Source organism: Talpa occidentalis, unplaced genomic scaffold (assembly GCF_014898055.3).
Source record: "Talpa occidentalis isolate TD23 unplaced genomic scaffold, MPIMG_talOcc4v2.1 talOcc4.15, whole genome shotgun sequence".
NCBI lineage: Eukaryota > Metazoa > Chordata > Mammalia > Eulipotyphla > Talpidae > Talpa > Talpa occidentalis.
Window position 1 is genome coordinate 39,455,251 of NW_023601543.1, and position 23,320 is coordinate 39,478,570.

Genomic DNA, 23,320 nt, shown 5'->3' on the forward strand with positions numbered 1-23,320 from the left:
AATGGCCCATGTGAAAATGACCAGAAACTAGTCCTGGAGAAGATATGGAGAAAAGGGAACGCTTGTACACCACTGGGTGGGAATGTAGACTGATACAACCCTATGGAAAACGGTGTGCAAGTTTCTCAAAATATTAAATATAGAAATACCATATGATTAAGCAATCCCACTTTTAAGTACTTGTACTCCCATGTTCATAGCAGCACTATTTACAGTAGCCAAATTGTGGAAACAACTTAAGTGCTCAAAATCAGGTGACAGCATCAAGATGTATATACACAATGAAATACTATTCGGCAGCAATAAAGACTAATTCATGCCATTTATGGATGGAATTGGACAGGATTATGCTAAGCGAAATTAGTCAGAAGGAGTAGACAAATACCAGACAACGTCACTTATATGTGGAATATAGAAAAACTAAACAAAGGGTCAGATAAACCCAAACCAGCCCTTGAAAAGTGACTAGAGAACTGAGGCATCCAGGGACATGGACAGGAGGAGGAATGAACACAAAGGTGAGGGGTGGAGCACAATGGACTAAGGTGATAGACTCCGGGTGATTTGGTGGGGTGGAGAAGTATGGTAACAACACCTGAAGGGGTGGGATCCTATACGCCAAAATACAAACAACAATATAAACCAATGTTACCCCATTAAAAAAAAAAAAGTTAGGCTTTTTTATTTGGCAACTTCTGTTTTCAAATTTATTTTTAATATTCATTTAAAAATTGTCTACTCTGATTTTCAGTTTATTCCATATTTTTATTTCATTTTAAACACTGCAAATTACCTAAGTAAAATTAAATTCTTAAAGATGCTTCATTTCTTTTTATTGAAGTAATATTGTATTATAACGTTATTTAAGTTTTAAGTGTGTACTACTATAAATCAACATGCATGTATGTGACATTATGTTCACCACTAAAAGTTCAATCTTTTAGTGACCTCTTTACCATAGAATTGACCTCTTTTAAAACTAAAGGTTTGACCTATTTTTAATTTGTGTTTAGAGATGAATCGTATGTCAGTAGCATAAGATTGAGAGAACATAGGCTTTGGATTGAATTAAGTGGGTTTATAAATCCTGATTCTGCTGAGTGTATAATCTTATATAATTTACTTAATTGAACTGAACCTCATTCTATAAAAAAGGGAGAATCATACAATAGGATGATCTAACTTAGTGCTAAGCACCTAATAGATGGTCAAATGAATGCTCTAAACTTTAAGTTCTTTCTTCTCCAACCCCAGCTCCCAAATCTTTGAAGGCATATATGTAGGGAATTTGTTTCCATTATAATGCTATTTTTAAATGAAGCCAAATCACCTTTAACATGTTTTCCACAAAGCATAAAACATCAAAATATTTTTGAAAATCAGGTGTCCAAAAACCTGACATGAAAATATTTTCATAAAACTATGTTATATTTTCCATGGTCTTCCCTAGAAATATCATTTTGGATTTAGATCAAAACATTAATGGCCACATTACCTTCCCTGGGGAAATAAAGAATAACTTGCTGTGATAATTTTCCTGCCATTAACAACGAACAGATAACTTCACATATGTTAGCAATAGGGAAAAGCTCAGTTGCCCTCATTTTACAAGTGGTCATACAGGTGGTATTTGTAAGAAAGACTCAAATAACTATGTGTGTTGTGTGTGTAACTCTTCCTGTTGGCTTGTGAATTTTGGGCAAACTTTCAGAGTCATTAGAAGTGTGAAAATAGTCCTGCTCACTAGAATAAGGTTGTTGTCAATGGAAAGTACTCCAACTTGTAATGCCTTTCTTCCATCATTTAAAAATTCATTTATTGTCAACATCAAGACATTACTGATCTTAGTCATGTGTTTTTTTCCCCCCACAATTATCCAGGAAGCTTGCTAAAAATGTTCCATAACTAATGGTTAGGTCAATAAACTCAGCAGTTCTGCCTGCGCCTTTACTCATTAACATGTAGCTCAATTTCCTCTCTATATTTATTGACTTCATCTTCATTATTGAAAAAAGAATGTCTTTTGTGCAAACCTCTATCCCCTGCCATGTCTTCTAAAAATTTAATTCATATCTGTTTTGGACCCATCCTTTCCTATCACAATTTAAACCTCTCCTGCTATCTCCTGTTTTGGTGCACTTTTGAATACCGTTTTGTTGTAAATAAAAAAATTGTTGTTTCTTTGCACATTTTACAGAGTAGCTTTTATTTTTATGAAAGTAATGCACGTATATAGCTTAAAGCTTCAAATGATGTAAAAAAAAAAAGTGCATTTCCCTCTCCCGGCCTTCATCACCACCTATTCCTGATCCCCATTTTCAACTCATAGCTTTTACTGTGGGTATTGACTTCCATAGAACTATATAATATGTATATATTTAAGCTGATATTTCTTGATTATCAACGGTGCACATTACTTTGTTGTTAAATGTGTTACATAAGTACTTAGTTCTATTTAACCTCCTCCACCTGTTTCCATATTTTCCATTATCCCAATATAGTTAAATCCCCATTTTTTGGTAAGTTTTGTATTCAAGGTTTATATTATTAATGGCATGAAAATATCATTTACTACTGAATTAATTTTATACTATTTTGCTTCTTTTATTAGTGCAACTATTTTTTATTGGTATTAACATTTCCCTATTTTTTTTCATTTGTTTGCTCTTCTGTGTATCTATAGCTAATTTTTTTCTCAATACAGTTTTTTACAGTCAAATTTTCTGGCTTTCGTTGATCAACTCTTTTTTTTTTTAAGATTTATTTATTTATGCATACAAGAGCTGGGGTACAGGCCAGAGGTGTGGGGGATGAGAAGATTCACCAGAGACAGTGGGGAAGAGAACAGGCAAATTGACCAAAGTACACTGCTGAGGGGAGCAGCGGGTGAGTCAGGAGAGGTCTGCTGCGCCATGTGGGTTGCTCCCTGGCTGGCCGGGGATTGAATTCGTGCTGCAGAGGCTGCGGACAGCTTCATAAGTTGTGTCTTAACCCCTTGTGCCACCAGGGAGGCCCTCATTGGTCAACTCTTGTCTCTTAAACCTTAAAGCCATATACACAACCCTTCTTGACTCATATCATTTTCTACTGAAATTATGGTCACTGCCCCCATCCCTTGACAGGCAGGCTTACAATTTTCTCTCCACTTACAGCTGATTCCTGCTCTTGAATCATGTATGAGATATTCACCATTCATAACAGTGATCTTTCTTTGGAGGGGCATAATTGAATTTATTTAAAAAATCTGCATCTTAATGCATAAGGTCTTCTGCAACTGTATTATAAAATCTTTTAAATTTTTTATTTTATTTTATTTATATATATTTTACATCATACTTCATTTTTGTACAATGTATGCTTTCTCCTCTCAGGTGCAGTTCCCATAAAATTCCCATCAACAATTCACCCCTGCACCATCACCATAGTCCCTTGTGCTCTTGCCTCCCTTGTTTTGATCCTCTCCTTCCTCCCCCCCTGAAGAATGTCTCTGATTTAGTGTTGTCTGTTAATTCTGGTTTTTTATTTATCATTATTATTTTTTCCTGATCCCTTATTAGGTTCCCCTAAATTCCTCCTATAAGTGAAACTATCAGGTATTTTTCCTTTTCCTTTTGGCTTATTTCACTGAGCATAATCCCTTCCAGCTCCATCTGTGTGGCTGCAAATGGCATGAGTTTATCTTTTTTTATTGCTGAGCAATATTTCATTGTGTATATATAACACATCTTCTTGATCCACCCATCTATTTTTAAGCATATGGGTTGTTTCAATATCTTACCTATTGTAAATAGTGCTGCATTAAACATAGGGGTGCAGGTATATTTTTGAATTAATGTTTTTGTGTCCTTTGGGTAGATCCCTAGGGGTGGAATTGCTGGGTCATATGGAAGCTCCATTTTTAGTAGTCTGAGGAACCTCCACGCAGCTTTCCATAGTGGTTGGGCCATTTTGCATTCTCACCAGCAGTGCAGGAGAGTTCTTTTTCACCACATCCTCACCAACATTTGTTGTTTCCTGTTTTTTAATATGTGCCATTCTCAATAGTGACCTTTCATATCAGTGATTTTGTCACACTCTGTCCTCCTAGTTCTTCATCTCCCTCAGTTTCTTCATTTCCACTCTATCATCAGGCCACATAGACTAGATGAACTTCATCATCACCTCAAATTATTTAACTTGGAATTCTGAATGTCTCTTTCTCTTATTATCACATTCATAGTTTGTCTTTTCTTCATTTTTACTGATCTTTGTTATCATGAAGCTCAATATTCTCAGTTCCAAGCCAGGCTGATCTCCACTTTCAACCATTTAAACAGGGTTATTGCTGGAAAACCTTAAATTGTTTGTCTTTTCTGATTACTGCCATCACTGCTGATCCCTTACTTTAGGTAAACTACCATCTACTTTCTGTGCTCCTAGATTTTGACTTCCCTGTGTGCCAGAGAAAGTTCAAAAACAAGATCAATTTTATCTAGAGTAGATTGTCTCTATCTTCCTGGACTCCCTCCATTATTAGACAGTCTCTTAAAGTAATTCTAATTGTCTTGTTGCCGCAGTATTCAATAACTAATCTGATGCTCATCTATCCACCTTCCTCACACTCTGATTCTCACTGCTTCTCTCTCCCTTTCTGCAGATGGCTTTGCTTTCTACTGAGAGTGGGGAGTACACAAGAATCAGTTAGAGAACCCAGAGTCAGTTAAAGAGAGATAGCTGGGGGCCTCCCCGGTGGCACAGCACGTTGAGTGCAGCGCTGCGAAGCTATTTGCAGCCTCTGTAGCGCCGGTTCGATCCCGGCTGACTGGCCGACGAGGGTCCCACATGGCGAGGCAGACCTCTCCTGTCTTGCCCGCTGCTCCCCTCAGCAGTGTATTTTGGTCCTTCTGCCTGTTCTGCTCCCTGCTCTGTCTCGGGTGAATTCTCTCACTCTCCCACGCCTCTGGACTGTACCCAATGCTTTTATAAATAAATAAATCTTTTAAAAAGAGAGAGAGAGATAGCTGGGATCTGGTAATTTGTATTTCCAAGTTCCCTGGTTATCTTAATGCTACTTGTTCATGGAACACAATTTGAGTTAACTATGTAAACTTCTTTAATGTTCCACTTCAATGAATAATTTGAACAAGCTACTGATTCTTTTGATTGTCAAGAATTAAGACTCCAATGTTGTCTGCAAGGTGACTCCCTTCTCAACTCTATGATCCTTTCTGCCTTATGATCTCATCTTTTCAATTCCCTTCACCTGCAAAATTCATGAGCAAGAAGGTATGTTCACTACAGCCATTTCTTTTGAACCCATACATTCCTTTACACTTTGAAAAGCAGATTCTAGATTCATCAAGGTCATGAAATTGCGTTTATTGACCTCCATGTTGCAGATTCCATTTTTTCCCTTTTTATCTTATTCCAGTTATACAACATGCAACACTCTTGGTCCATTTTATTCTGAATATTATTTCTTCCTATTATACTGTATTGATGATTCTAAGTTTTCTCTTGAGGGTCCTCTTCCTTTTTCATCAAGAGATCTCTCCCAGGGAACTATACTTGGCCTTTCTCGCATTTCTCTACTCTGTCCTTTGACTATGTGATATCAAATACTGAGTTCTGCAACATTACATGGACAGCTTTGCATGGATATCTCCAAAAACTTTCTTTCTTAACTCAGATCTATCATTTTTTTTGAAGTTACATTGGTTTATAACATTATGTGTGATCCAGACATATATGTGATATATGTTATCACACCACACCCAACACCAAGGCACCCACAGTCCTCCATCTCAGCTCATTGGACCTCCTCTATACTTTCTCTTCACCCTCCCCAGGCCTCTCTGGCAGCCTCAAATTTTACAGTCAGATTTCTTTTGTTTTGGTATGGCTCTTTGATATGTTTCTCTATATTCCACATATGAGTGAAACCATTCATATTTGTCTTCTCCTTCTGGCTTACTTCACTTAGCATAATGCTCTCTAGTTCTACCTTTTTTGTTCCAAATGTCAAGTTTATTTTTCACTGATAAATAGTATTCCTCCATGTATATATACCATATCTTCTTTATCCACTCACTGTCCTTGAGCACTTAGGTTGCTTCCATATCTTGGTTATTTTGCATAGTACTACAATGGACTTAGGAATACATATATCCCTTTGAATTTGTGTTTTTACATTCTTTGGGTAGATACCTAGGAGTGGAATTGCTGGTTTCTATAATATATCTATTTTTCATCCAGACTTTTTAAAAAGTGAAAAAATTTTATACTCTACTGCATTTTAATCATTTTTCACTTACTTGCATTTTATAAATATCTTAACATAGCATAGATATTATTATGGTAACTCATCTTTGCTTACTTTGCAATAATTTCATGTCAGGCATGCACTATTTTCTTAGAGCCCACATTCAGAGAACAGATTGAAAAGGAAGTGTCATTGGTCATATCTGATGTCCTGTGTGAGAATATTCAGTCCGTTTGAGTTCTACCTAGATTTCTGGTTCTTTGAAGCAGTCAGTTTCTCAGTGACACATCTTTCTCAGGAATGAGGTCAGAATTAGACAATTCTTGGGCCTCTCTGGTGGCGTAGTGGGTTGAGCACCGCTCTGTCTCTGGTGAATTCTCTCACCCTTCCATGCCTCTGACCTGCACCCCAGTTCTTGTATAAATAAATAAATCTTTAAAAAATTAAACATGTCTTTATTCAGACTAATCATGGATAATTTTGACTTCTTTTTAAAAAAATAGGTATGTACAGATATTATTTTTAAAGTAGTATATATGTGATGGATTTAATTTTTTTTATGGTTTTACATACATTTTTATTGAGGTTCATTGGTTTATAACACTATATATGATTTAAAGGTATAGGATCATACTATCTATAGTATCTAAATATAGTAGATATAGTAATGAATACTTTTGACTTCATTAAAAGAATCTAACCAGAAATACATACAAATGCATTGATTTGAGAAAGTTTATTCTAACTTTAATGTATACTAATGATTTAAGCTGATTTTCACTGAGTAGATACAACTCCAAAGGAAAGTAATTATTCTATAATCAGTATAATTAAAATAATTTACATTTTCTTTTCCCATATGGGACAGGTGAGTGAGAAATGTGGTGGTAATGGACAATTCAGAGATTTTGATTTACTTGTTTTACTGTTTTATTTAAGCACCTATATTCAACAATTTTTAAATAAATTATTCACATTTTGCCTTCATTAGTTTACATAGGCTTGAGTGAAATAGAAAATGTTATCGCAATATTTATTTTCCTTTAAATTCATCCCATATTGAAAGATATATACACAAGGTACAAAAAAAATTGGGTGACTTGATAATGATAACTTTGTAGTGAACTACTCTAGTATTAATAAGGTATTTTATACTTTTCTTTATGTATCAAAACATTTCTGAACTTACAAACTCTTCATATTGTTTATAATTGTGATTAATGTTTTCTTCAGGTGATAATTCAGGATGATGGCCCTGAAAAATTGGATCCCAAATATTTTGGAGAGTTGCTTGCCGATCTAAGCCGTAAAAATATGGATCTATATCGCTGCTTATTAGAACATTTGCAGAGAATTGGAGGAAGGTATTATAAATACATCATTTGTCTTAATGTTATAACTATCAAATATTTTACAATACCCTGGTTTTTCTCAATATACTTTTCAGAACAGTTTTAGGTTCACAGAAAAACTTTAGTACTTTTAATGGGGAAACAAAGCGACTTTATGAGCAGATCTGAACAAATGCCTTATTTTAAGAGTTAATATACTTTATGAAATTCATCAAAGAGATCACATCAGTTCTCTTAAGATTAGTAATGAAATCTGTGTACCTTCTTTTTTTTTTTTTTTTTTTTTTATAGAGGCATGTTTTTATTTATTTATTTATTTATTTTATTATTTGTTCATTTGTTTTGTTTATACATGCACTGGGTACAGTCAGAAGCGCGGGAGGGTGAGAGAATTCACCAGAGCCAGAGCGGGGAGCAGAACAGGCAGAAGGACCGAAGTACACTGCTGAGGGGAGCAGCGGGTGGCAGGAGAGGTCTGCGCACCATGTGGGACCCTCCTCCGGTGGCCGGGGAGCAGCCGGGAATCGAACCGGCGCCGCAGAGGCTGCGGGCAGCTTCGCAACCCAGCGCTCTACCGCTGCGCCACCGGGGAGGCCCTGTGTACCTTCTTTTGTAAAGTAATTTGATGGCAAAAGCAACCTCTTGAGCAAAGAGCTCGAAAAAATACATGGCATACTCTGACTTGTTTTATTATTTATTTATTTATTTATTTAAGATTTATCTTTATTTATTTATTTTATTTATTTATACAAGCACTGGGTACAGTCAGAAGTGCAGGAGGGTGAGAGAATTCACCAGAGCCAGAGCGGGGAGCAGAGCAGGCAGAAGGACCGAAGCACACTGCTGAGGGGAGCAGCGGGCAGCAGGAGAGATCTGCGCGCCATGTGGGACCCTCCTGTGGTGTCCGGGGAGCAGCCGGGGATCGAACCGGCTTGTTTTAAAATATTATACTGACATACAGTCACTGCCAACACAGTGTGATTTATGTGTGTTCAACATATAAGGCCATAGTTAAATATACATTTAATGGTATACATTATTATAAATATTACAAGTTATTTTAATATTATATATGTGATATATATCAAATGTAGATTATAAAATATTTAATCAATATAAATGTGCATACCATACAATCATATAGTAAATAATATATAGTAATATATACACATAAACTATCAACTGTTCATATGTAGATGAAAGCATATTATATAATGAAATGAATTCAACAAGCTCTACCCCAAAGGTCACCTTCAACTATATAGTCACTTCACATCGGTGGTCAACTACCAAGCAAAATCTAGGAAAGTACCATGAATTGAATAAAATCTGAAGGGTAAAGAAAGTCAGTATGGGGCCTCCCCGGTGGCTCAGCAGTTGAACGCTGGGTTGCGAGGCTGCCCGCAACCTCTGAAGCAGCGCCAGTTCAATCCCCGGCCACCGGCGAGGGTCCCACACAAAAATAAATAAATAAATAAATAATAATGATCTTTAATCTCTTGTCCATCTCTTTTCTCTCCACTTACTACATCTTTCTCTCCATTTATTAATTCCTTCCTCTCTGACTTTCCTTGCTTTCATATTAATGATTACAATGATTCTCTTACTACCCTCATCTACTTTGCCTTCTTATCTTACTGACTCTCCCACTTTGCAAATTCACAATTCTAGATTAGTCTATATCTCTGCTTTATTTATTATTTCTTCTTACCACCACCTTTTCCATTTATTACCTAGCACCCACTGCTCCTGGAATTTGGAGGGCTCTATGAGGGTATTTTTACTTCCCCTGATGTCCCTTGGTGCTTAGCATAGTGACTAGTTCAGTGTGGTGTTCAATTAATATTTGTTGACTGAGTGACGTGTATTGCTACATCCACACCACTGATACATGTCAGGGAAAAACACAGCCATTTATTTGAATCAGTGTCATTATAAATGCATAATTTCCATGTTCAGCTAGTCCATCATTGTTTTATAATAATCAACACCCTTTCTCATTACCCAAACAACTATTTCACACATTCTTCCATTTGTATAAAGTCACTAACTTTAAAATCTTTCCCCTCACTCTGAGTGTACACTATATACCAGACACTGCCTAGAGGGTTTTTTTTTTAATATATTATCTAATTTAAACAGTAACTCTAAAAAGATCCAACTCAAGGTCAAACAACTAAGTGCTTGAAATAGATTCATTTCTGAATACTCTTCTACCTATAAGCTATGTCAGCTTCTCTACAAAGACTTCACTAAAACCTCATTGGTCTTAGTATTCCTCTTTGCATTAATCATGTTCTGTAAATATTTCTATCAAAGTAACACACTATGAAATTAAGAGCACATAGAGACATCATCTTAAATGTCCCGGTTTTAGATCTAGAGTTCATATCATGAGTTCATGTCCCAGCTTTTGTTACAAGCTGGCTGTGTAATATCATGCAACTTGTCTCTGTATCTCAGTTTCTTCATCTATAAATTGGGGGTTAGAATATTAATAATTACTATAGATTTGTTATAAGCAATATATGATGAAAGTCATAATTATAAGCAGCATCAACATCATGTGAGAACGTGAAAATAAACCTACAGAATTAGAAACACTGGGAGTAGGACCCAGCAACAACCCTCCAGAGCATTCTGACAGATTCTCAAGTTTGAAAGTTCAAATTTGTTGCAAAAGTGGCAAAATTTGGGACTAGAACCCACTCTGAGAAACTTTTCCCTTAGGCAAATTGTGTAGCCTTTTAATATTAGGTATGTATCTCCATATTGAAGAAATTATCAATTTTCCAAATAATCAAATTTTAAAAAGTCTCAGGATTTAGACTGATTTTACATTGCTGAATTATGCCTTGGAACAAGTATATTTGTATGAAATACAGGACAGGATAATATTCATGCTTGGTATTACCCAACAACAGTTCACAGAGCAGAAGGCATAGACAAAGCTGCTACTCTCTAATGTTTATAGAATGAAAGCTCAGTGTATTCCAAATTTATTAGTTTCATACTAATTAATGTAGACAGAGTAATTTTCTAATAATCATCTTGGTAAAAGTTTTAAAATAACTTCTTCTCATTAAGGGGTTAGATAAATATGTATTTCGGTAACCCAAATGTGTAATTAGCAGTGTAATGTCATAAATTTAATTCCTAGAATAACTAAAACTGCCAAAAAGAAAATAGAAAGTTACTGTGGTGTCCACATTAGTAAATACTCCTGAGTGGAAAGGGTCTCATAAAATTTTGGCATTTAAGGGTTTGGCAGAAGGTTGTCAGCTTTTTTCATTTCCCCCCCCACCTTCCTTTTTTTTTTCTTATTACATTCCTTCTTTCCGAGGAGGAGAGATGGAATTTAGTGATTGCCACTCTGTTTCTTTTTTCCAGTGTAATTTTGTTTTTGTTTTTTTTTTTAAAGATTTATTTATTTATGCATACAAGAACTGGGGTACAGGCCAGAAGTGTGGGGAATGAGAGGGTTCACCAGAGACAGAGTGGGGATCAGAACAGGCAGACTGAATGAAATAAACTCTTGAGGGGAGCAGCTGGCCAGACAGGAGAGGTCTGCACCATGTGGGATTGAACTCATGCTGTGCTGCAGTGGCTGCCCATAGCTTCATAGTGCTGCCACTTAACCCCTTGCGCCACGAAGGAGGCCCCTTCCCAGTGTAATTTTGGCCAACATCCATCAGCACCAAGGGGAGACGCAATCCACACTGACTTTTCCACATCCTTGCTCTGCTTTCTGTTTCCATTCTCTCCCTCTCTTGCTCCCCTGTTGTCTCCACTTATTTTTCCAAATTGCAATCCAGCAATGAGTGGACTGCAGTCAGAATGAAGGAAGGATGTTTTAGGAAACACTATCTAGTTATTTTTTAAATTTCATTAACTGCTATTGATTTTTCCTTGTTTTGTTTCTTTGTTTTGTTTTCCTATTTGTGGCAAAAAAGGAAGTGATTAAAAACATATACACTAGGATGCTTTTAGAAATGGAATTGAGGGCCTCCCCGGTGGCGCAGCGGTTGAGCGCTGGGTTGCGAAGCTGCCCGCGGCCTCTGCGGCGCCGGTTCGATCCCCGGCTGCTCCCCGGCCACTGGAGGAGGGTCCCACATGGCGCGCAGACCTCTCCTGCCACCCGCTGCTCTCCCCAGCAGTGTACTTAGGTCCTTCTGCCTGCTCTGCTCACTGCTCTGGCTCTGGTGAATTCTCTCACCCTCCCGCGCTTCTGACTGTACCTAGTGCTTGTATAAATAAACAAATAAATCTTTAAAAAAAATAAAGTAAAAAAAAAAAAAAAACAACAACAAAGAAAATGTATAAAAAAAAGAAATGGAATTGAACACAAAATTTCTATTAAATGTGATAATGGATAATTGCAGTTAACAGTCATTCAAGGCTACTAACACTACATTGTGATTCATAGTTTTAACTAGCTTTAGCTTCCAATAAATGCATGCAGTTACTTTAGTAAAACATTGAAAATCTAGAAGATATTTCTTTTTTTTCTTGCTAGAGCCTCCCCAAAATTTATATTTTGGGTAATGCAGGGAATTCCACATTCATGTGTACAGATTATTGCACATGTACAGTCTTGCCTTGGAAATGGAGTCTTCAGTTCCCTTCAAAATTTCCTGTATACTTGTATAAATGCATGCAAGATGTTTTGCATAGTGAATGAACTGGTTATCTTTGTAAGCAATATATTGTTCACAAACACTTAGAAAGTAAAGGTAGAAGCTAAAATGCTTTTCTGTTGCACTAAAGATGTGGCAATCACATAGCTTTGATTTTTCTAAGACCATCTTACTTCAAATATTCTGTCTTGCTGTCAGAACATGTGTATTGGTGTTGTGTTTGAGAAGTGTGTTCACCATACAAATTTTGGGCTTAATTCTTCCACTCAGGGTGGAGAGAGCAAGAAGGCGAACATAAAGGCCCAACTTTTGCCAATGGCAACACTAGAACTGTATTCTTCCCATCATTTACTATTCCCCAAAAGCCACAAGTGCTAGACAGGTATAACCTCTAACAATTATCTTGCACAATTTGCCTACCTAATGCAGCTCTCCACAAAGGGACTTCCAAGCCTCCTGTCTAAATCATCATTTTGATGGTGGAAAATCTATTATCACACTAGGCATTTGTTCATGTTGTTTAGGACTTTGTCCCTATGAAACACTGAAATACTTTTTAAGCTTCATCATTGCCATACATGCTGTAGTGTAGATTGATTGAGTTACTCAGCCTTGATTTGCAATTTTTGATTTTGATAAAAACTATATTAAAAAAACTTAAAGACACTTTAGAGAGAATCTGGTATCAACACTGAAAGGGAGCAATCCAAGGAGGAAAGGGAGGTAGAAACAGAAAGACAACAATAATTATTGCTGTTTAATCATTTAGGTAGCATTTATTGCCACCTAAGCACCAAGAATTTCTACATGTAGATACAAAAGGACTGGTGTTAATCAGTGGTACTAATAAATTCTGCATATATTCTACTGTTTTGTTATTCAGATTTTTGTTCTTCTTTGATGGATTAGTTAGTTACAGTAATTTTTTTTATTTTTATCAAGTAATATTCCCATTTGAATCAGAGTTATTATGGTATATACAAATTCAGATAAAATAATTAGAACACTAGAAAATATATATAATCAAGGTATACATCTTCCTGAGATTTTTATTTTTCATTTTTGCAGCAAGCAGGACTTTGAGTCTACAGATGAGGTAAGTGCAAAAACAGTTGAAAATGAAATATTGTTGATAACACAGATTCTGATATTTGCACTAATAATAATGTCTTAATTTGGCACCTTTATTACACTGTAAACATGCCTGTGAAAGAAATAATGATCATTTTGCTCTTAAAATGATTTAAATATTGTCTTTGTAATGACTGCAAAGTAATAATCATTCACATAAAAAATATTATCAGTTGTCACTTATGATTTAGTTTCTCTTTGTTCATCAGAACATTTAGAGTTTTATTAACCATGTACTTCTTGCTTTAGAAAACTAGAGTTTATATTAGCTAAATAAATAACAAATTTAGTTTTAATGTATTTCAAAACTTCATATGCCTCATGCAAAACAGCATGCAGCAACTTGAAGTAAAATTTCATTTTAAGTATTAGTTCTATTATATATGCACATTTTGTTCAGATTACACTTAATAGAATAAATCACCAAGTAGAGAAAGAACTGATTTCAGTGTAATAAAAGACCATGATGGCCTCTTTTTTTTTAATTTTTACCTTTATTTCCAGTGTGTTGATATGCTGCATTCATTACAATAATTCATTGTTTTAATTCAATTTCTCACTTAAAAGTAGGTGAAGCTTTCTGATGTTGCTGTGGCAACATCAAAATATTTCATATCATCATAGCTCTATGTTAATTCTCAATAAATTCTTAATTCTATTTTCCTCAAAAACATCATTTTTAAAAAATTAGCTTCTGAAAGGTCATGTCAATGACCCAACCAAACTTTCAGTTGTCGAAAGAACACTGAAATAAAGTGTCCAGTGTGATTTATGATACCACCCTTTTGTGTTTAAATTCCACTTTAAAAAATATTTATGTGTGTATGGAACATTTGATTGGTTTTCTAAAGTTTTATCCTAAAATGCTTAGAATTCAAGATTCTCTCTATGGTGTATGGTGTGAAATTGATTTTTTTAATTAAGAACTGATACATCTATAAATTGAGTTTGTAGTAACTATTACCCAGAAAATAATATAATATGTTGATGTCCCAAAACATATGCCCAGTTACACAAACCTCTGTTCTGCTGAAGTTAAAATTAAAATACTAATGTGTATAAGTTCAATAGATAAGCCTTTCTTTTCTTACAGTCAGAAGACATTGAATCATTGATTCCTAAAGGATTGTCAGAGTTTACAAAACAGCAAATTCGTTACATTCTTCAGGTGAGATGGGTGAGGAGTAGGTGTGAGAACACCTAGCCTAGAATTTTTCCCTTAATAAATAACAGAAAGTTCCAAATATAAATCTTGTTTCATAATAGTTGATTATATTTTCATTAAACAGGGGTTACATTAGGGTTACATTATAGTTTAGTCAGATGATCAAGAACTAGTATTTTTTTTTTAAATAATAAATTTTATTTTTATATTCCCCATATAATTGCAACCACCCCCATTCTGACCCCAATCCCCCCCTCCCACCCCCACCACCCAAAAGTGTCTCTGGTTCATAGTTTTTTTGTTGATTTTGATTTTCACTTTCTTATAGTTATTCATTTTCTTGGTCCCTTATTTACGTTTTCTAGATTCCTGCTATGAGTGAGACCATCCGGTATTTTTCTTTTTCTTTCTGGCTTATTTTGCTGAGCATGATCCCTTCCAGTGCCATCCATGTTGCTTCAAATTGCATGTGTTTATCTTTTTTTGAATGCTGAGTAATATTCCATGGTATATATGTACCACATCTTCTTGATCCAGTCATCTATTTTTGGGCATTTGGGCTGTTTCCAAAGCTTAGCTATTGTAAATAGTGCTAGTATTTAACGTTTAGCATTTAGGTTAGCATTCTAGAAATAGTATTTCCTGCTATGGAATGCCTTCATTCTCTCTACAGTGCTGTTGAACAACCTGACTCTGTCTTGTAGCTTTTTCCTTCCTCACCTTAGTCCTGGCAGTGAAAAATGGAAAGGCCACTGCCTTGTTTTTCATGAGTTGTGAAAGGTTAGGAACCAGTGGAGCAGTAAATTTTCCCTAAAATGAAGGGAGAGGCCAAAGATCAAGGTAGGTGCTAAGGAAATATAATTAAAAAGAAGAGTCTATCACCCTCCCGCGCTTCTGACTGTACCCAGTGCTTATATAAATAAATAAATAAATCTAAATAAATAAAGTCTAGAGGCTTAATTATAAAAAAAAAAAAAAGAAGAGTATACATTTGCAACAAAGAATTTGGAAGAAAATATAGTTTTATCTAATGAGGCCAATTTCTAATTGATTTTACTCCTTAAACCTTTGTTGGTCATCAAAATATTGGGCCTGGTGTCATATCTGTGAAACTTAATGAAGTACTATTTTTTGTGACACACAATCTGTACCGTAAAGACATAGTGGTGTGGGAGCCCTTATCGACCTCAGAACCTGAATCTTTAAAACTTCCATCTCTATCAAAGGGGTGACCATTGAAAGTGCATTGAGGGTCTATTTGAAAGACTCTGAGGATGTTTAATCCTAAATTCTAAAGACATTGATCTGTAGCTCTCTTTTCTTGTATTCTCTGTGATTTTGGGTATTTCCTTTTTATACTTCCCATTACTTTTGTTTTTATCTGTATTATTTTTTTATTACACATAATATTTATTTCTGGATACTATGATTTAAATCAAAATGTAAGATTATTTTACAGATATACAGAAATATACATTTATGTAGAACTATTACAACATAAGAATAAATATCCTGAATGTGTAACATTAGATAAGTTTTATTTTACTTTTATTTTTTTAAAGTGAAAGTGCATAAATTTTACTTTTTTATTTTTTATTTAAATATTTTATTTTATATAATTCTTACATCTTTTTTCATCTTTGCACAATGCATGCCTTTTCATTTTGGTTATACTCCCCATACGATTGCACCTCCCCCTTTATTTTGACTCCAGTCCTTCCTTTCCCCACTGCTCCCTCCCCACTCCTGTAGTGTGTCTCTGGTTTATAGTTGCTTGTTGATTTAGATTTTTACTTTGTATTGATTAGTCGTTTTCCTGGTCTCTTATTTAGGTTTTCTAAATTCCTGCTATGAGTGAGATCATCTGGTATTTTTCTTTTTTTTCTGACTTATTTCGCTGAGGATGATCCCTTCTAGCTCCATCCATGTTGCTGCAAACTGCATGTGTTTATCTTTTTTGAATGCTGAGTAATATTCCATGGTATATATGTACCACATCTTCTTATCCATCATCTATTTTGGGCATTTGGGTTGCTTCCATAGCTTAGCTACTGTAAATAGTGCTGCTATAAACATAGGGGTGCAGGTGCTCTTTGGAATTGATGTATCTGTGTCCTTTGGGTAAATACCTAGGAGTGGAATTGCTGGATCATATGGAAGCTCTATGTTTAGTAATTCAAGAAATCTCCACACAGCTCTCCATAGTGGCTGGAACAGTTTGCACTCCCACCAGGAGTGCAGGAGAGTACCTTTTTCTTCACAACCTCCCGAAACTATAGGGCTTTGGTGTTTTTTTTTTTCTGGTCGCTAGGTGGTGGAAGAGATCTTTCCTAGTGTCCTTCAGGAACCGTTTTTTAACCCCGTGGGTCTGGGGGAACAGAGTGGGAGTGGCATGGAGAGCCTCAACGGCGTGGGGGTGCTGTGTCTGCCTTGTGCCCCACCGTCGTGGGGATCCCAAGCCCCGAATTTCGTGCCCTGGATCTCAGTTCCCAAAGCTCTCAGGTCCAGGATGCAGGCTGTAGCCCAGTTCAGTGTCTGCAGAAATGGCGCATTTTGCACACCGCTCCCGTGTCCGGGCGCCTGGTTTCTAATTACTCAGTGAGGGACATTCACCTCAATGAGGGTCCCCGCGTGTTTCCCCACAAGCCTAGGTCGCAGGCGCGGGGACCTGGGCAGCCCCTATCCTCGTATGCTTTTCAAGCATGCCGCTTTTCCGCACAAGCTTACCAGCTGGCCTTGGGCTGTTTGTATGTCTCCTGGGAGTCTTTATTTTTCTCCAATGGCGCCCCGAGCCATTCGCTCACCTCCGCAGCAAATCCTGCACGGTTCTCCACAGTTCCAGTTCACAGGGTGCTGTGGCTAAAATAGTCCTTTCCACTCACCGTCCCGCTTGATGCGTAGTTTATTCTTGGTGGTTCTTTGAGTTTTTTTTTCATTCCTTCCTTTCTGTTGGTTGGAGACTGCCAACTTTGTGGGTGGGGGAGGGGAGCAGGGTTCTGAGCTTTCCTCCCTTCTAGTCCTCTTTTATGGCTACTTTCTTCTTTGGGCAGTTTGTCAGAGTCGCCCGTTTATCTTTCTTGTCCCAGTTCTTTCAGGGAACTGCTGCTTTTCCTCTCTATTAACTTTTTTTTATGGAAGGTCTTACTTGCAGCATTTCCTGGCCACCATGTTGATGACATTCTCTCAACATTAGATCTGTATTTTTTTTTAAAAGATTTTATTCATTTATACAAGCACTGGGTACAGTCAGAAGCGCGGGAGAGTGAGAGGATTCACCAGAGCCAGAGTGGGGAACAGAACAGGCAGACTGACCAAATACACTGCTGAGGGGAGCATCGGGTGGCAGGAGAGGTCTGCACACTATGTGGGACCCTTGCCAGCAGCAGGGGATCCAACCGGCACTGCAGAGGCTGCGGGCAGCTTCGCAGCCTAGTGCTCAACCGCTGCGCTACCAGGGGAGGCCCTGTATTATTTTCTTACTTTGCTTTTAGTTTATTTTGCTCTTCTTTGTCTAGTTTCTTGATACAGGAAATTAGTTTACTGATTTGCAACATTTCCAATTTTCTAATGTAAGCTTTAAGCACAGCAAATACCTTCTCAACATGGTTATAACTATGCCTCATAAATTATGATAAGCATTTTCATTTTCTACCAGTTTTATGTATCTCCTATCTCCCTTTATATTTCTCCTTTGATCTGCAGATTATTTGGACGTGTATTGCTTAGTGTCCAAGTGTGCAGAGATTTTCCCATTGTCTTCCTCCTATTGATTTTTAGTTTGATCCCATTGTGGTTAGAGAATATATTCCACTTTCAAAAGATCCATTCTTTTGAAATGGTTAAGTTTTGCATTATGGTCAGGGATATGCTCTGTCTTGGTATATGTTCCATGGGCACATGAAAAAAAAATATTTTGTTATTTGGTGCAATTTTCTATACATATTGATTAGATCCTTTGGTTGGTTGATGGATATTCTCTTCTATATTATTTGTTAGTTTCTGAGTAGTAGTTTTATCAGTTGCTGAGAGGGGGGGTGTAGAACTCTTCAGTTATAACTGAGGATATATCTTTTTCCCCTTTCAATTCAAGATTGTAAATTTATCTTTAGTTTTAAGTTTGACTGATTTGTCTGGGCATGAATTTCTTTGGGTTTATCTTATTTGGGACTTGCTCAGTTTCTTGAATCTGTATGTTTATGATTTTTGATAATTTTTTAAAAAGATTTATTTATACATTCAAGAGCTTGGGTACAGGCCAGAGGTGTGGGGGTGAGAGGATTCACCAGAAACAGAGTGGGGAACAGAACAGGCCGATTGAAATACACTGCTATGGGGAGCAGCAGGAGAGTCAGGAGAGGTCTGTTGCACCATGTAGGTCACCTCCCTGGCCAGGGATTGAACTCATGCTGCAGTGGCTTCAGATAGCTTCATGGTGCTGCATCTTAACCCCTTGCACCACCAGAGAGGCCCCTGATTTTTGATAATTTGGCAAAGTTTGCAGCCATTATGTCTTCAAAATATTTTTCAACTCCATTTACCCTCTTCTTTCCCTCTAGGACTCTGATGACATGAATGTTATATATTTGTTTTACTTCCACAGATTTCTGAGAGTATGCTCAAATTTTTTCTGATTTATTTTTTCCGATGTTCAGGTTGATTATTTTTCTTTATTCTGTCTTCAAGTTTATGGGTTCTTTGCTCTGTCTTCTATATTCTGATTTTTAGTCCATTCATTGAGATTTTTTGTTTTTTAGTTATTCACCTTTTCGTTCTACAATTTCCATTTAGTTGTGTTTTATATGTTTTATTTCTGTTCTGAGATTTTCTGTTTTGCTGCTGAGATTTACTTTTTATTTATCCCTTTATAATTTCTTGTAACAGCATTTTTATGATGGCTGCTTTAAAATTCTTGTAATTCTACCATTTTTCTTTTTTTCTTCTTTTTAGATTTTTTTATTGTGGTATTATTGGTTTATGTTGTTAGTATTTTGGGAGCATAGTATGCCCCCTTCAGGTGTAGTTACCAAAGTGCACCTGCTACCAAAAGACCATTGTCCACCACCATAGTCTACTGTGGTTCCTCCCCATTTTGTTCTTGCCCTGATGCACCCTCTTCCCCTTTTGGATGCTTTAGTTCTGTAGTCAGTTTTCAAGGGTTAGTTTTTAAGCTTGGCTTTTTCTGACTTTTTGTTTGGTTTCTCTGTATTTGTCATATAGGTGACACCATCCGATATTTATCTTTCTCCCAACTTATTTCACTTAGCATAATCCCTTTCACTCCATTCATGTTGCCACAAATGGCATCAGTTTATCTTTTTTGATTGATGAGTAATATTGCTTCGTGTATATCTTGATGCTGACATCTCTTATTTCTTTCTTATCAAGTTGAGATTTTTCTCGTTGTTGGAATGAAAGTGAGTAGCATTTTTTTAATTGAAACCTGGACATTTTGAGTATTATATTATAAATCTTTGGACCTTAATTTAATTTCATTTTAGCTTGGCTTTTCTGATAAGTAAGAAGGAAAGTGGAGTCGCTGACTTACTGTCAAGTGGGAGTGGAAATTCAGGTACCCTACTCAGGCTCTGTTGGCAATGATGGGGGAGAAGTTCCTTGTTCCTCCTGGATAGAAGTAGCAATTGTGGCTCTCTATTAGGCCTCCACTCACATTACACTGGTTTGAATGGGGAGGAGGTCCCAATTGGAATCACTGACATTGCAAAGTGTGTGGTCACCTTTCTATTGGGCAATGGTGAAAATTTTGAATCATCTAGACAACACTCTAGCCGGGAGATAGAGCAATATTTCTTTACTGCAGTAAGAAAAAAGGTGAAAGCCCAGACTCCATTCTTTGTCTCAACTGACACACCATGTGCTTGAGATTTCATTTTTGCCCAATTGTGAATGAAAGTCCCATCTTTCCACCTTGCCTTCTTTAACCACAACTTATCATGTGGCTATTGGTGCAAATTTTTAGAACCTGATGAGGGGATTGTGTAAGCTCTCTTGTTGGTCTTTGGTAGTTTAGGTGGGGGTAGAATTGCAGGGTTTTTTTTTTTTTTTCCTATAGTATTTGGCTGGAGGAGAGTGATTTTTTTTTTGAGATTTATTTATTCATTTACACAAGGTCCGGGGTACAGGCCAGATGCGCGGGAAGGTGAGAGGATTCACCAGAGACAGAGTTGGGAACAGTACAGGCAAACTGACAAAATACACTGCTGAGGGGAGCAGCGGGCGAGACAGGAGAGATCTGCTGCGCCATGTGGGACCCTTGCCAGCAGGCCGGGATCGAACCGGCGCTGCAGAGGCTGCAGACAGCTTCAAAGTGCGGCGCTCAACCGTCCGCACCACCAGGGGAGGCCCCGGAGGAGAGTGTTATTGAAAAATTTTCTGCTTTGTTAGACTGCCTCTTTTCTCTTCCTTTGACTAGAGAGAGCAAACTTTTTTAGGGACTTTGACTCTCTGAATCCGTTGGTATTGCCGGGTTATTGGCTTGCCCCCCACACCAGTGTATGATAGGTGATGCAAAAAGAAAATCCAGAGACTGACTCCTGTGTCATTCCTCAGGTCCCAGTTCTCCCAAATAAACTTCTCTCTTCTGCTCAGCTTTCAGACTCTTTTTATGTTTGTTTTATATGTAACATCCAGAGCTTTCAGTTATACTTAGCAGGAGGAATAGAGAAGATCTTTTATTAAATGGAATTTGCCTCTTTTATTTTTTATTTTTTTAAGATTATTTATTTATACATAGAAGAATTGGGGTACAGGTCAGAGTTAGGGGGGTGAGAGGATTCACCAGAGACACAGTGGGGAACAGAATAGGCAGATCAACTGAAATACACTGCCGAGGGGAGCAGCGGGCGAGTCAGGGGAGGTCTTCTGTGCCAAGTGGGTCACCTCCCTGACCTGGGATCGAACTTGTGCTGTAGTGGCTGCGGTGAGCTTCACAGGTTGCATCTTAACCCCTTGCGCCACCAGGGAGGCCCCAATTTGCCTCTTTTATAAACATTTTTTCTTTGAAGAAATGAGTTTAATCTATTTAAAACATTTTTCTCCCTTTTTTTTTAAATTTGAGATGATACTTCAGGGTTCAACTTAATGAATGTTATATTCTTCTCACCTCAGGCAAAGTCTATGCATTGAGCAGCATATTTAGATAGATCCATTTTATTATTTGAAAGTTGAGTGCCTCTTTTTTCTTAATCTTTCAAATAAAGATTAAGAGTAAATTAGGGAATGTGTTGATAGATATTTTTCTTATGCAAAAAATCATTCTTCATAGTGGAAGAAATTATAGACCCTGTCTAATCACATAGCTTAGATCTCCTCAGGAGTATTATTGGGTTTTCTTATGCATGTTATTTATAAAATACCATATATCACTATTCTAACATTGTCATATCTAAAATAAAGCTATAAATAATGTCCTCGAGGGAATAGAAAAATAATATTACTATCATTTATATTGTCTAATTTTAAATATCAGTAAAATTAAGCAATCAATCCTTACCAAACTATTTCTTCTTCCAGATGAGGGGGATATCTGACAAGTCACTACGTCTAGTGTTATCCACATTCAGCAACATACGGGAGGAGCTTGGACATCTTCAAAATGACTTGACAGTAACATTTACTTTGATTTTTATTTCCAAAGCATCTAGCTTTCTAATATAGAAATCAGGGCATTCAGTTTACCTTTTAAATTTTCAATACAACAACAATATTATGCTCACCCAGACAGACATATTTATTTTCTTGAAACACTTCATTGGGTTGGAGAAAGGAGAAAATAGCTGACTACTGTGAAAATTAAAGACGTTTGAGTATGCACTTGTTTAGTTTGCAACTAAGATAATTTAATGCTTAAAGCCTAGTCTAAGTTCAAAGACATGTTTAAAATGCAAAAATAGCTTGCAAATTTTGAATAATCTCATTCATCGAATGGGAATTTCCCCATTCTGTAATAAAAAACCATACACAGAATTTCTTTGAATACTTATAATCATCTTTCTCCAAGAACTTCACCTTTTCTATTTTCTGTTTTGATTTTTATTCTTGGTGCTCTCAGATTATTCAGAATAACTTCCACACAATGAATATCTCCTTGATGGTGTTAGAGCTGGTTTTTTTTTTGTTTGTTTGTTTGTTTTTTTGTTTGTTTCTGAGTACTAATGAATACTTTAATTTGAAAATTCACCACTTTCTGGGACTAACAGGGAGTCTTTGTAGATGGAAACAAAACATTAAAATATTTCAGAAGCTTATGCTTCATTGCACTTAGAATTAGTCAATCCATCAAAATGTCTCTTCTAATAGAAGATTTTAAGTGTCAATCTTTTTTATCCCACATGATGCTTAATTCTGTTTTAGTAAGCAACTACAAGTGAAGCAAGTCCTTTTGTCAACTTGCCAATGTAAACAAGTCTTTTATATTATGTGACTGTTGACAAGTTTCTGTCATTTTGAGTCATAACAAATTTATTCTTTTAGTCACTGGAATATGACAAGACAAAACTTGAGAAAGACCTGGCATTCAAAGAAACACAAATAAAAGAGTATGAAGAACTCTTGGCATCAGTGAGAGCAAATAATCGCCAACAGCAAGTAAGTTGATGACTTCATTGATGATAAAATCTATTGATAGCTTTTCATATTCACAAGCACTGGAATGTTGTGGTTACGCAATGGCAATACAATCCAGACAGAATTAAAATATGAAGGAACAACTTGCTCATGTGAGAATTGAGTAGCTTTGGGTGTTTCTAATAACTGAAAACCCTTTTAGAAAATCAAA

At 36.5% G+C, this 23,320-nt stretch overlaps 1 protein-coding gene across 2 annotated transcripts in view; it reads left to right on the forward strand.

The window, feature by feature from the left end:
• The window catches only part of POF1B (POF1B actin binding protein), a 74,813-nt gene that overhangs the window by 45,873 nt on the left and 5,620 nt on the right, over positions 1-23,320 (forward strand). For both annotated transcript variants that reach the window (XM_054695937.1, XM_037513005.1), the window contains exons 6-10: positions 7,475-7,605; positions 13,299-13,326; positions 14,455-14,529; positions 22,057-22,149; positions 23,017-23,130. In XM_054695937.1, coding sequence (XP_054551912.1) covers positions 7,475-7,605; positions 13,299-13,326; positions 14,455-14,529; positions 22,057-22,149; positions 23,017-23,130 — 441 coding nt within the window. The remainder of the gene's footprint in view (positions 1-7,474; positions 7,606-13,298; positions 13,327-14,454; positions 14,530-22,056; positions 22,150-23,016; positions 23,131-23,320) is intronic.